At 44.0% G+C, this 13,747-nt stretch overlaps 1 protein-coding gene across 3 annotated transcripts; it reads right to left on the bottom strand.

Annotated features, from left to right (window-relative positions):
* Positions 1-461: 461 nt before the first annotated feature.
* Positions 462-13,473, bottom strand: SLITRK4 (SLIT and NTRK like family member 4). 3 transcript variants are annotated; one of them, XM_065916293.1, is made up of 2 exons: positions 13,150-13,473; positions 462-8,487 (listed from the first exon to the last, which is right to left on the bottom strand). In XM_065916293.1, the coding sequence occupies exon 2, from the start codon at positions 8,435-8,437 to the stop codon at positions 5,924-5,926; it is 2,514 nt and encodes an 837-aa protein (XP_065772365.1). In that variant the 5' UTR covers positions 8,438-8,487; positions 13,150-13,473; the 3' UTR covers positions 462-5,923. The 3 variants fall into 3 exon arrangements, with proteins under 3 accessions (XP_065772365.1, XP_065772367.1, XP_065772366.1); XM_065916295.1 differs by lacking the exon at positions 13,150-13,473 and adding an exon at positions 12,268-12,403; XM_065916294.1 differs by lacking the exon at positions 13,150-13,473 and adding an exon at positions 11,742-11,873.
* Between the last annotated feature and the right edge of the window lie 274 nt (positions 13,474-13,747).

The raw sequence follows: 13,747 nt of genomic DNA, 5'->3' as shown, positions 1-13,747 counted from the left end.
AAGTTAACAAATAAGGAAAACCAAAACCAAATCTCAAGTCAGTAGACATTACTGAAATCCAAGGAAGTCCTGGGAGATAAACAGGGACTAATTTCTACTACCTATGACACAGTGGTCAGGTTGCAATTTAAAGTGAAGCAAAAAAGCTGAAAAATTATAATTTGGGGTCTAGTACCTACTTTGATTTGAGAAATCTACACATTTAGGGAAGAAACATTGTATTTGTTTACATCAACTAAATAAGGCATAATTCACTCTTTGTGTGTATTCTTCTGTGTGAGTGTGTGCATGTGTGTTTGCATGTGTAGGTAGGTAGACCTGGTCTATTATATAAACTAACGGAACAATGGCATAATCTAAAAACCAGATCATTTGCATTTCTTTTTGATGTTGAGCTTTACTAATGTCACACTAATAAACACACTGAATGGTTACAAACATGACCTATAAGAAAAGACTTTTATTAGTGAAAACAGCATTAAAATTATCAAATATCAACTCCAGAATTTTACCACAATGGTTCAGTTTACATGGAACAATGATGGAAACATACATTGTAAATCTCAGCAGAGAGAACAGACCTCACTATCACTTTCGAAGGCTGTCATGACCAGTTAGCAGTGTATGACACGAGCTAGTATAGAGATAGATTGTTCACGAACTTCAGATGACTATTCCCTTCCTATAGTTAATTTGAAAGTGATATTTTATATTTCTAATTACATATTCAGACCATCTCTCTGAAGGCCATATTCATGAGCTTTTTAAGTTCAACAAGGAATTTCTCATATTTGATATACTATTGAATCACCAGAGTTTCTATTTAGCCAGCGTATACAAAAGCAAACTAAGGTGGAAGCCTGAGTAATTCTTTCCTGGTTCTGGGTACTATAGTAAGCAGATCTAGTAATTATGATTTAATGAAACATTTGAATCTTTTTACTCTCAGTGGCAATTATTTGGCTCAAAGTATTCATGTGGTTGTCTCAGAGCCCTCCCTCATTTTCCCTCTGCAGACGTAGGCAACAACAGGCTAAAAATAATCTTTAAAGAACTAAAAAGTCATAGAGTTTCATATAAGATGGACAATGCAGTTTTCCTTCCTTGAGTAACCTTTCTAAAATGCAATCTTGTCCACCAGTGAGAAGTAAAACAAATTCAATTCAAAATTAGACTAAGATCAGTTTTGTACACAATAAATTATTAAAATTTATTTGGCCTCCCATTTGCTTTGAACAAAGGACAGAGCCCCCAGCAAATCTGAAATTGAGGGTTAACAATTGAACTTGAGGTCTGTTGCCAGTGATTCCCGGTGAATGAAGCCACAAACAAGATATTTTAGTTCGGCCCATCTGATCATAGTGACTAATACACTGAGCACTTGAAATGAAGCTAAACCTTTGATACCCCTTGTCTACATAACTGAGTGGCTGGGACCCAAACCACTGTTCTCACTTGAAAAAAAGAACTAAAATAGGTCTCTCTGTCACGTGATGCATTTCCTGTGATACACAAAACACTTTGTCCAAAAGTACTCATACATGATATCTATACTGCTCACATCTTCAGCATAGCTGGTTATAGAGCAGGCCATAGTTAATGCTCTCTGTATCCCTCTGTCTTTCTATCTCTTCCTTTAAGAAAACATTTTATTAGATGGTTTATAATCTTTGTGGCCTTCAAATAATGCAATTTGTTCATTTGTCTCAACCAAATGATGGACTGATGATTTTGGTCATCTTTGAAAGAACCAAATAAAAGTCAAAACCAATCCCAGAAATGGGTAACTAACCAATCAAGCTGGCCATAGATGATAGAGGAACTGAAGTTTTCTAAAAGTATTGAAACAGATAAAGATTGAATGTTAATATTTGCTTATCTGCAATTATGTCAGATTCCAACTGATTCAAGGCAATGGGGAAGAATCAAATCGTGTTGACCTTGGCCCTGTCTGGCTCTTCTCCAAAGAGGATGCCAGTGGAAAGGAACTCAAATTGCAAACATGATCAAAAGGAAAAGCATCTCTCCACACAGATTTAGCAATTATGTTTAATACAAAGAGCATTCTAAAGCTCTGTATTTTACCCTCAAATCTGGGTGAAAAGATCACTTTGATTACTGCTTTATTTCTTCTGAAAAATAATGGAAAGATAAATATATTGAACAAAGTGTGGCTTCAGAAATACCATTGTAGCAAACAATTTTTATTAATACTTTCATAAAAATGGCATTTAATAAAGTCTTCTAATACCTTGATGCTATTAAAAGCAAACAAAAGTCATTAAAACAGTTCCTTTCTGTGATTTACATTAGCTTTTATAGCATTACTTGATTTTGTCTTAGAAACTAATGTAAATAATAATAATCAAATCAGGGTAAAAACAATACAATGTGTTTTCTTTACTTTATTTCAAAATAGTGATTATAAATACATTCTTCATATATTTTCTCCCCAGCTCTTTGGATGCGACAATAACACAAAAAAATAATAACTCACTGTGCTCATTTCATACAATGACAATGTACAAATTCATGCAAAAGATATAGATTAATATTACTGCCATACATTTCTAGATGTCTTATTATTTCTGCAACACCTGGTGATGTTACTCATGAGGCCATGCCCTGTATAATGTATGCATCCTTGTGGCTTAAAGAAATTAACTGTTTTTCTAAAAGCAATGAAAGAAAGCTGGTCTTGAAATGATTTTCTAATGAATATATTTATTCAGTTTATTTTTCAGAATGGAAAACTAAATACAGAATACAAATTGCCTTATAGACTGGAATCACTGTATTTTAATAGCTGCTTTCTCATAAAATTACACAAAGATTTCCTTTTAAAGAATTGAATCATCTTTATTGATTTCATAAAAAAATAATTAAAACTTGGTTTATACTCCACAGACATAATATATTATCTCCACCCCTTTACTGATTTCATATGATCTAATTTCCTCTGCCACCATTCTAACAGAGTCCAAGCACATGACACAATGCCAAGAAGCCCATGATGTGTCAGACCACATTAGAAATGAGCACGTCTTGGATTTTTTAGATTTGAATCAAATTCTACTAAAAACACTGTACCAACATATAGATCTTTCCTTAAGGAGTTAAACTAACATCAAGGTTATAGTTGAAACCAACAAATTGTAGATAACAGTATTTTAACTGCTCTTGTACTCAACTCAAAACTTATGCCTAACTACATTATCATAAAATGTACAAGTAGAACTAATGAGAGACAGGTGTAAAATTGTATACATTGTATAATGTAGGCACAAAGACTTTAGTTCAGGAAAAGAGATCAGCTTTAACCAAGGATTTGTTACTGTCATTTACTTATAAGTGGAACTTCCAAGTAACCACATACATTAAAATTACTTTTTTTTTTTTTTTTGGGAAAAGGTGAACATTTATTCCTTTCAGCAGAAGAGTATGAGATAGCCAATATGCTACAGCAAGTTTCGAGATGGAGGCAGGTACTCTTGCCATTGACAACTGCAAAAACCTTGAAACCTCTTCAAAGTATCACCACACTGAATAAAAGGCATCATCCCAATGACCTCTTATCCCCAGATCATAAATAGAGCTTTCAGGTTTCTCCCATGAGCATCTACTTAAGATTCCTCAAGTCATACTTTATTGACAGGGTAAACTAAAACACTTTCTTTGCAGCCTTTGCGTCTTTATCCTGTCAGTACACGATAGGAGCCCTTTAATCCATGGATGCATGCAAGCATGGTAATGGCATATTAAAAGTTCTTATGAAATTGTAGATGCAAACAGGCTGTTGGGCACACATCTTCATGTCTTTTCTTTCAAGATCAGAAAGCAAGTATTTGTTTATATATTTTTAATATTCATATAAAGTATTCACAGACATTGTCATGAAAATTAAAATTACACATTAAAGTTTTAAGAGCACCAGCACATACATATGGAGACAATTTTTTTTGCTATTTAAAATAAATCTCCAAATAATCTATATGTATGCATGTACACCCAAACACACACATACACACAAACACCTCCAAGAATGCCAAGTTGTTTGTTTGTTTGTTTGTTTTATATCTTGCAACAAACACATAGAGCCCTGGAATTAGTCATTAATAAGGAGACTGCTGTTACAACTTTAATCATAATATCATTTTAGAAGCTGCACCAAAACACCTGCCACTTTAAATTCATGAAGAATGCCTATATTTTACCTTCTTGGTCATCTTACTGATCAATACAGTAATTATAAGAGATGGAACACAAATAATATACAGACCAAGAAGGCAATGTTTCTCAGGATGTCCCTTTGCTAATTGGGAGAACCTAAAAATATTAAAATAACTCCCATGATCAATTGCTTCCTTCCTTTGACCAATTTTGACTTAGAAGTTGACAGCACAAGCAAACACAGTGGCATATCATTTGTACTTGCAGACTGTGAACTCATCTGAGACCAATGAAAGCATTTTACAGTGTGGCTTTCACAGCCGCGGATTACCATGATGTTTACTGTTCTACTTGATTATCTGATAGTAGTCAGAATGATGAAAGAACAGGATATGATGCATATGAGATATAACTATTAACCTTATTCATTATTTTTTTAAATATTCATAGTGAAAACTATTTGAATTCAGCTCATAGAATCCTGAAAAGCAAGACAAGTGATGGCAAATAATTGCCTCAGACACAGTCTATAAAACTAAGGAACCTATTTTAAAATGCACGGTTGGTAACAAATCTGAAGATAATATGCTAAATTCGCAATGATAGCACAGAACTATTTTTTTATTTTTGTTTGTTTTTTTGTGGTTTTTTTTTGTTTGTTTTGTTTTTAAATGATATCTGATCACAATGTCCAGAATATTTCTGTACACATAAGCTTCAGTTTCAGTTTGGTATATTTTTGCTGTCTAAATGTATACTATTGATAAATTCCCTGTGATCAGGAAAACAAGTCAGGCATATTAAATACAGATTAAGGAGTACATATTTTTCTATTTAGTATACAAAGTACTTCATAAATATGAATTATGTTACAAAAATAGCTTTGGGTGCGCTCACACGGTAAGCACTTTGCTAATTTTGGACAACCTTTAAGGATTGTGGGTATTTCACATAACTGAGAACAAACTCTAATATTAGTTGAATTTGAGCCATGTTTAATTCTGATAAACATCACGTATTTCTTCAGATCACCACAAATGCTAGGTAACTCACGTTGATTTTTTTTTTTTTTTCTCTTTTAGGTTTTATGTCTAGACAGATAATGCTTAAAGTGTTCAAATTTACTTTATAGTTATGTAATGCATGGTATATTTTAAACAAATATTTGCACAATTTAACATTATAAATCCAGCGGTTTCAAGATGCAGGCCATAAAGTTTACCGATTTACAAATACTGTCGAATGTTCTCTCTTGGCATGCTTTTTTTTTTTTTTTTAACTTTTCAGAGAATCTTTACACAAAGTTGTTACAATGCCACAAATCAAAAGGAGTATTCCAGTTCCACCAACTGAATCGACGTGCAAGATGAAGGACCCAGCTGAGGTACAAACACTGGTACCAGTTTTCTCAAGTTTGTTTTACAGAGCACAAAGAGACGAAGGTTTTGCATTGGGGTACAAAACAGATTTGCCTCTTGAGGTTAAATTCAGTAAATTATGTATATAAAGCATCCCTTTGGCAATAGAGTTTGCAGTATCCCCACAGGACTCCACAGTATAGGTTTTATGTAGTAAAATCTATTAAGGAAATTCTCTTCTACGGGACACATCTTTGCAACTACAGTTAATGAGACACCCTTGGAAACACCTGTCTCTATGCCTATTGATAATATAGTATTTGGAAGTGAGAAGTCAACAAAAGGCACTTTCATCATTAAATAAATGTCCTCTGTAGGAAGCAAGATTGCATGACCTAGATCTTGTTCAAAGCTGTCTGCTCTTCAAGGACCTGTAGGTAGTCGGGGGAACTCTGGAGTTTTGCCTTTAGTTCAAAGTACTCGCTGCTCTTCCTTTGCTCCACGACAATTTTACTGTGGTTGCCGCCTATCAGTGACTTCTTGTTTTTTTTGTCTTGTTTCTCCGGATAGCGGATCTCAAAGCCACTGACGCCTATGCTATTGTACTCCTTTTTGCTTTCGAGAAAATTCTGAATAAACACATTGGAATCCCTGCTCGGGAATAATTCATCCAGCTCATCGATGGTGCTTAGTCTCTTCCTGGAATCCACGTGCAATACATCTTTTTCCTTGTCAGTGACATTTCTCATCATGACTTTCTGGCCTGGAGGATCAGAAAACATGAACCCGGTTTCAGATTCTTTCAGGCCACAGGTGTGGCTCTTGCTCATCTGTTCTATGGTTTGCGGAATGAACGCTTCCGTGCCCAGGCCGTCTTTTTTGTTGGTTTTGTGGTCATGTTTTCTCAGCTGCAGCTGCATGGAACCGCACTCGGGGTTCCCCAGGCCTTCGTGCTTCACTGTGGGTTTCTTGTTTCGTCTCAGCACAAAAACAAGAAGGCAAAAAGCAACAAACACAGTTAAGATGAGGACCACTAAGATGCTTAGGATCAAAATGGACAGAGGCACTGGACCACCAGGAGGACTTCGAATGGGCCCCAGTGGGGTAGTGAAAGTAATGGCGGGTGCAGGGCTCGTGAAGGGTGCCAATGGCTTGTTTAAAAGCTTGGGACACAAGATTTCGTTTTTGAGGGACTTCAGTTCGATGTTGGCAAACTGCACAGGTGTCTCGCACTTCAGTTCTTTCATGACAATCCCATCGTTCAGCTTCTCCAGCCACAGCTTTAATGCCACCAAGTCACAAGTGCAGTCCCATGGGTTGCCCTCCAGGTCGATCTGAGTAAGAGCCTGCAGCTGATCCAGGACACCACTGACAGGCAGATACATAAACTTGTTGTTCCTCAGGTTCAGTCTAGCGAGGGGTGCTCCAGAGAAAATATACACAGGCAGGCTCTTTAAGAGATTATTGTTTAAGTACAGCAGCTGCAAGTTTGGCATTGAGTCAAAGGTGCCTGCTAGGATTTCCTTAATTAAGTTGTATTCCAAATATAAATACTGCAGGTTATGAAGGCCTGAAAAGATCTCGGGATAGAGTCTCTCGATCTGATTGCCGTTGAGATAAAGCCTGCGTAAATTTGTGAGGTTGCGGAATACGTCCCCCTTGATTGCGGTAATCTGATTGCTGCCTAAATGGAGTAGATCCAGTCCCTCGAACTCGCTGAAATCGGAGATGTCCACGTCTTTGATGTTGTTGCCATTGACGTGCAACTTCTTGGCATTTAACGGTTTTGGTATCAGCTCTGACATGGACTGGATGTTTTTCTCTTGGCAGTTGACGCTCAGTCCCAGATCGGAAGGGTGGGTTTTGCAGAAGCAAGGTGCCGGACAAGGTGTAAGAGGAGGCACCCTGGTTTGGTAAGACACGATCTGACTGAGATTGCGGTTAGAGAGGGCTTTGCCGGCCACGATTCCAGAGATCTTGGATGGATTTGTTGTTTTCGGTGCTTTGGTCACTAACCTGTGTAAAGATGTTTGGGTGGTGTGACCGTTCGGGGTGGTATAGCCATTTTCCAGCTGAGACGGAGGCAGGATTCGCACATCAAAATCACTGCCTGTGCCCATGGGGCATAATTCTTGCTTGTTGGTTTCTTTTAAAAGTCTTCCATATAAGTCACTGGGCGTTTCACAGATAGCTTCACCTATGTAAATGTTATATGGCATATTCTCCAGCCAAGCTTTTAAAGGCAACAGATCACAACTACAGTTCCAAGGGTTATCTTCTAGTTGCAATTCGACCACACGGCCTATGTGTTCCAGAACTCCGATATAGGGGAGCTTCTGGATTCTGTTCCCTCGGATATCCAGATGAGTCAAAGATGCGAATCGGAAAATATTATCAGGAAGGAAGGAAATCAGATTGTCATTAAGAATGAGAACTTTCAGTTTGTGGAGCTTATTGAAGGCTCCACGTTCAATATACTTGATTAAATTGTAGTCAGCCTGGAGATACTCCAAGTTCTCAATGCCAAGGAAAGTGTCAGCTCGGAGAATCTTTAATTCATTGTTGTTCAAGTGCAACTGCTTTAATGCACTGAGCCCAAGGAAGGCTCCTCCCTCAATGTTCTGCAGTTTATTATTTCCCAGCTGCAGGGACACTGCATGTGAAAAATTCAAGAATGTGTTTGGGTAGAGGATATTTAAAAAATTGTTTTGGAAATTGAGGTGATAAAAATTGGACCAAGGGGGTTTCAGCTGATTTGGCCTGTAGACTGAAACCTTCTCACAGTTGACATACAGCACATTCTCAACTGACACGCAGGAACACACATTGCAAATTTCCACCGATATGTCAGAATCTGCATTTGTCGAAGAAATCAGGGCTGACAAAATCAGAAAGAGCCAAAGAAACATCTTCTTGCAATCAGCAAACAACTTTATGCTTCTGAATAAAGAGAAATAATCTAAAAAATAAAAAGAAAACATTTTTTTCAATGATCGTTACTTGAAAAAGAATTTGTACTTAAACCCTACCACAGTGAACACATGGCTATAATAATTAGCTTTGTATTTTTAAGACACCCAAAACTTCAAGTATTCTCACTCAGTCCAACATGAGCCACCAAAAATACCATACATTTTATTTCTGTGCCTGTAGTTGATACAAATTTTACATGTGCAGAACACACAACAAACAACAGGAAAAAAAAAAGATTGCTGATCATGGTTTAACCTGAACAATCTGAAAATAGCATTTTTTAAAAAAAAACTTGGACCATCAAATTCCACCCTTGAACTCAGACCTCAAGCTTCTATTGGTAACTCTAATGACTAATCCCAGAACATCAACTATACCACATAGTTGTTAGCACCAGGAAGGAATTTCTATCTGTAAATGTCTACTCTCAAGGCTTCAGCTTGGTAGGAAGCCAGACAGAGGAGATATTAGGGCCTTGGGTTCCATGAAGGATGGCAATGGGAGTACTGAGTTGTTGCAGAGGGAATGGTCAAAAGATCAAGGTGGAAGAAACCCTGGAAAGATATGTGCCTGAGCTTCAGCCCAGAGATAAGCACATTGCCATGAATCAGTTCACTCCTGTACACTGCTCTACACTGTGTTTAACACACATACACACACACACACACACACACACACACACACACACAGATGACCCTGAGAGGGTTTAGCAAAATAACCAAGTAGGAAATGGCCGAATTTTGAGTATCAGGTAAATAAACAGTATCCAGTTTCCTGTCAGTCATCTCCCAAACAAGGGAGGAAAAAAGGCTTTTTTTGTCTTTGGGTCCCAGAAAGCAGGAAAGAAACCTGCTTGCCCCTGTACTGCCTACCTGATGTCCAGACAGCCTCCCCACTCCCCCAGAACTGGCTTTCCTGCCTTCCTGACTTTCTCCCATTCCTCTGTGTGCCGTCTGAAACCAGGGCTAACTGACACTTGGCTCAGATGCGGATCTCCCTCACTTGGACCATAGACTGCCACTGCTGAGGAAAAGGGGTTCACACATTACAGTCCCTGGGAGGCTTTATCTGCAGCACCAGATACATTTAGCACAGTCAATGTCTGCCCTCAAAGTCATCAGTTCCCAAATACCTCACTCCAAATATTACCACCCCCTGTCCCTGTCTACAAACAAACCAAGAATCACTTAGTGGAGTTTCATGCTTAGCAAATTAACCCGTGGCTGCCAATTCCGTCCACACTGTATGCCTGTACAAATATATCCGATGCTTCATGGAAAAGATTAAAAGAAACAGCGAGCACTGTGCATTTTACCGATGCAGTTTTACTCATGTGAGCCTCCTCCATCTCAAATGGGAAGCTGGCCGGAATTTCAATATGGTTACCATCAAATATTAATTAAATAAATCAGTTACTCAGGAACACACAAGGAGGAGAATGATACAAAGAGAGAAGTGACACACAAAAATTCCTTTGTTTATTTTGCCCGCGAGGAATCAGGAGCGGCAAAACCGAACGTGCCTCAAGGTAGACAACTCCTTAGCTGTGACCCACGAAGATTTGCATTTTGAGTAGTTTGGTTCAGAATACAGCCGGCACTGCCCAGGTGCTACTTGGCTGCCATATAGATGAGCATTTCCTCAGTTTACGGTGATAGCTTAATTGGCAGTGCAAAAAGAAGTCATAATTTCAAAGTATGACATCATCCAAACTAACTTTCATTGTAAGACCAAAATCTCACATGCTTTCTTGGCCTTCCTACAGATCTGGTTTTCAACAGCTACTCTGCTTCCTTAGAGTCATTTCTTGTTACTACCCCCCACCCCGCACCGCCCCCCAACCACAAAGAAATGCTAAAGCAACCAAACCAAACCCAAAACCTGAACACCTGAATTCAGTACAAAACATAAGAACACGGAGCATCAACAGACCTGAAATTGCATAAGGAGCTGTCCTCCTTGTAATTTCTACTTTAAGTAGCAATGGGGGATGGGGGGGGGGGGGGAGGGATCGCAAGGACAAGCTAGAAGTTCCCAAACGCAGCTCGCGTGAAACAGAAGCCGCAGGCGGCTGGAGGATCAAGCAAGGGAGAACGGGAGTAGAGCCGCCAAGGAGAGAAGGGAAGAAGGACCGAAAGAGCAAGAGACCACGGAGAAGTGGAGAGATTAAGAAAATGAGCTAAGAGAAAGGAGCTCCCCCCTCCAAAAAAGGGGGGGGGGCGGAAGGGGCAATGAATGTAAGCGAAAGAAACCTCATATTCACATGGTACCACTAAAACCTGTACATTTTACAATCGGGGCGGGGAGGGGGAGGCAAAAAGGAAAAAGCAAATCCACAAAGTGCAAGCTGAGTACCAAAAGCCATCTCTCGGGGTGACAAGGGCGGCCCGTATCCTTATCCACCTCTCCGTCTCTCGCTCTCCCTGCCCCGCAAGACACCCGGCTCCCACGGCCGGCCAGGACTGCACAAACCTAGCCTTACCACAAATCCGGCATCCACCGGGTCACCGCGCCTGGCGCTCCGCTTCCGCGCGGAGGGACCAGGCCTGCAGGGGGCCGACGACCGGAGAGGGTGGGCCGAGGTGGCTCCCCGGGAACTGGCCGGGGAAACCTCCGCCTGCCTGCCTGGGGCGCGCGCGTGGGGGGGGCTCCGCGGAGAGACGCGGTCCACACCGCCCCGGGTGCGCTACCTCGGGCCGGCAGCGACGCGGCTGGAGGGGCCGCCGGCGATGGCGCGTACCGCAATGTTTTGCCGCATCTCGGTGCCCAGGGCCGGCACGCAGCCCCCTCCCGGGTCCCGGGCTCGAGCGGCGGCCTCGTGGGCCGTGCAGCGGAGGCGGGTACCGCTCGGGATGTCGCGGGGGCCTTCAGTCCCGCTGCGCACACATCTCTCCGCGCGCTCCCGTCCCACCGGAGGCAGCTGCTGGAGTTTCCGTCGGCCTCTAATAGACCCGGGCGTGCGGTGGTTGAGGGGGGAAAGGTGGCCGGCTCGGGCCGCGAGGGTGATAGCTACCGGGGCGTCACTGGCCCGCTAGCCATAGGCAGAGTGACCCCGTGGCTCCTTGGCCGACAGCGGCGGCCCAGGCTCCCCTCGAGCGCCCACCCCTACCCCAGCCCCCACGCCGGCCAGCCACAGAATGCTGCTGTCACCAAGCCAGAAATCAGCTCAACATTTGGGCATCTTGCAAAGTCGCGCTGCCAGCGCTTGCCCGGCTTTGCAGGGTTTTTGGAGTTACCCACCGGCTTCTCTCGTATTCCCTGTCTTGCGGGATGCCAGCAATCTCCGATCGGCTCGCGGGCCACTGCCCCGGAGCCCCAGATCCAGGTCCGCCTAGAGTGCCTGAGAGGGGGTCGAAATAAACAAAGCCCAACCCCGCTCAGCGGCCCCGACAGCCCACATCGCGGTAGACCAGGACACTTTCCCAGTTGCCCCGGCCGCCCGGGGGCGGGGTGTTGAGGGGGGGGGCAACGACGCTAAGGACACAGCACTCTTTCGGCCCTCGGGGACTTGCGACCGCGCGGTGTGCAGGCTAGCGGGGAGCGCGCGGGAGCGGGGAGGTAGCCACTACGGCCGCTTTGACCACTCAGCTCGCTCCAAACCAACACGACCCAAACTAAAAATAAGAAGCTACCTGCCCCCCTCCACATGCACGCGCGCGCGCACACACACATAGACACACACTGACGCGCGCGCGTGCGCTGCCGAGCCGAGCTGGGGAAAGAGGCAGCGCGTGTCTGTGCAGCCCCAATCTGGAAATTCACCCACCTCCGGACCCCGGCGACTCTCGCCGGACCCGCCGCGCCGCGATCCGCGCTGCAGTTTCCGCGATGGTCTCTACGTGATCCGGGCTCGAGCTCCTTGGTGCCCGCTCGCCCGTCAAACACAGCGAGCGACCCTCGCAGGCGAGCAGGAGGGCAGCGGCGCGCACGCGCGCACCCAGCCAGACACCGCGCGCGCACCCAGCCCCTGGCACACCGGCTGCACCTTCACATACAAGCGCCGAATCCTCGCCCCCGCCCCCCGCACTACCCCCCCCCCCCGCCAACCCCCGGGCACTCACGCAGCCCTCCCTTCCGACACTGAAGCACCTCGACCCCCGTGCATTACCGAGGCCTCCCTCAAACCCCCACCCAGACACCCACCCTTGATTCCTCTTCTACCCCCACGCCGGGAAAGACAGCGCACTTTCCTCCCGGCATGCCCCCTCTTTTTTTCCTAAAACACCCCCTAGGGAGGAGCGACCCCTTCTTTCCTCACGCCTAGAGACCCCAGTCGCCTAACGCGGGCGCATTAGCCTCCATCCCCTCACCACATACACGCACACTCCAGTCCTTTCTCCTCCCCCAGTCCCCTAAGAACCGAGGCGCACGCACACACACACACACACACACACACACACACACACACACACACACACACACACACAACCGGAGCGTTCCTTTGAGCGAGCCACCAACAGCCCCTGCAAAGCCCAAGAAACGCGGAGCGCCTGGGAGAAGGCAGGGGGTCGAGGGAGGTAGATAGGGGCGTCGAGTCTACGCGGAATTGAATCATTCCAGGATCGAGGTGGGGGGGGCGGGGTGAGTCAACAACAATGACATTCAAAGGCAACAATCGCACTTGGGCTTTGTATCCCGGGTACGGTACCTTTGGCTAATTGTCACCCTGCAGAACAGAGAGCTCCGGGAATACTTCTTCAGTCGCGGGCGATCCTGGATGGAGCCTTCTCTGGACCAGTTTCCTGGGAGCCAGTAGTGTTCTCACTCCTCCTACCTGTCTGCGCGTAAGGGGCTGGGGGCTTTAAGGCAAAAGTGTGAAGCTTTAGCCCAAAGTGAGACTGTTTGGTGGGTTTAGGAGACGCGTTAATTCTCCGCACCACAGAACCCTGCGAACCTTAGGTGTGGAACGGGTTACGCGGGGTTGATTAAGGGGTGGGGAGAGGGGATAGGGGAGAGGAAAGAGGTGTGGGACTAAGAGAGATGCCGCACTTGCGACCAAAAGAAGAAGAAGAAGAAGAAGAAGAAGAAAAAAACTGCTTTGGCTACTGAGCATGCCCAGTTCCCAGCTCAAGCCCTATAAGGGAGGCATTGTGTGCAATCCACTTCTCCGGGCTTTGGTGGTGACCGGGAGGGGACTTTGGTTCGGGGAGGGTGGCGGTGAATGGGAGACTTTAGGGAAGGGGGACAAGCTTTGGAGTTTGGGGGCTGCGCGGAAGGGTCTGGTAAGAGAAAAAGGAAAGAGACCT

The sequence above is a fragment of the Muntiacus reevesi genome, chromosome X (genome assembly GCF_963930625.1).
Source record: "Muntiacus reevesi chromosome X, mMunRee1.1, whole genome shotgun sequence".
NCBI classification, from domain to species: Eukaryota; Metazoa; Chordata; class Mammalia; order Artiodactyla; family Cervidae; genus Muntiacus; species Muntiacus reevesi.
This window is presented reverse-complemented; position numbering and strand designations above follow the sequence as displayed.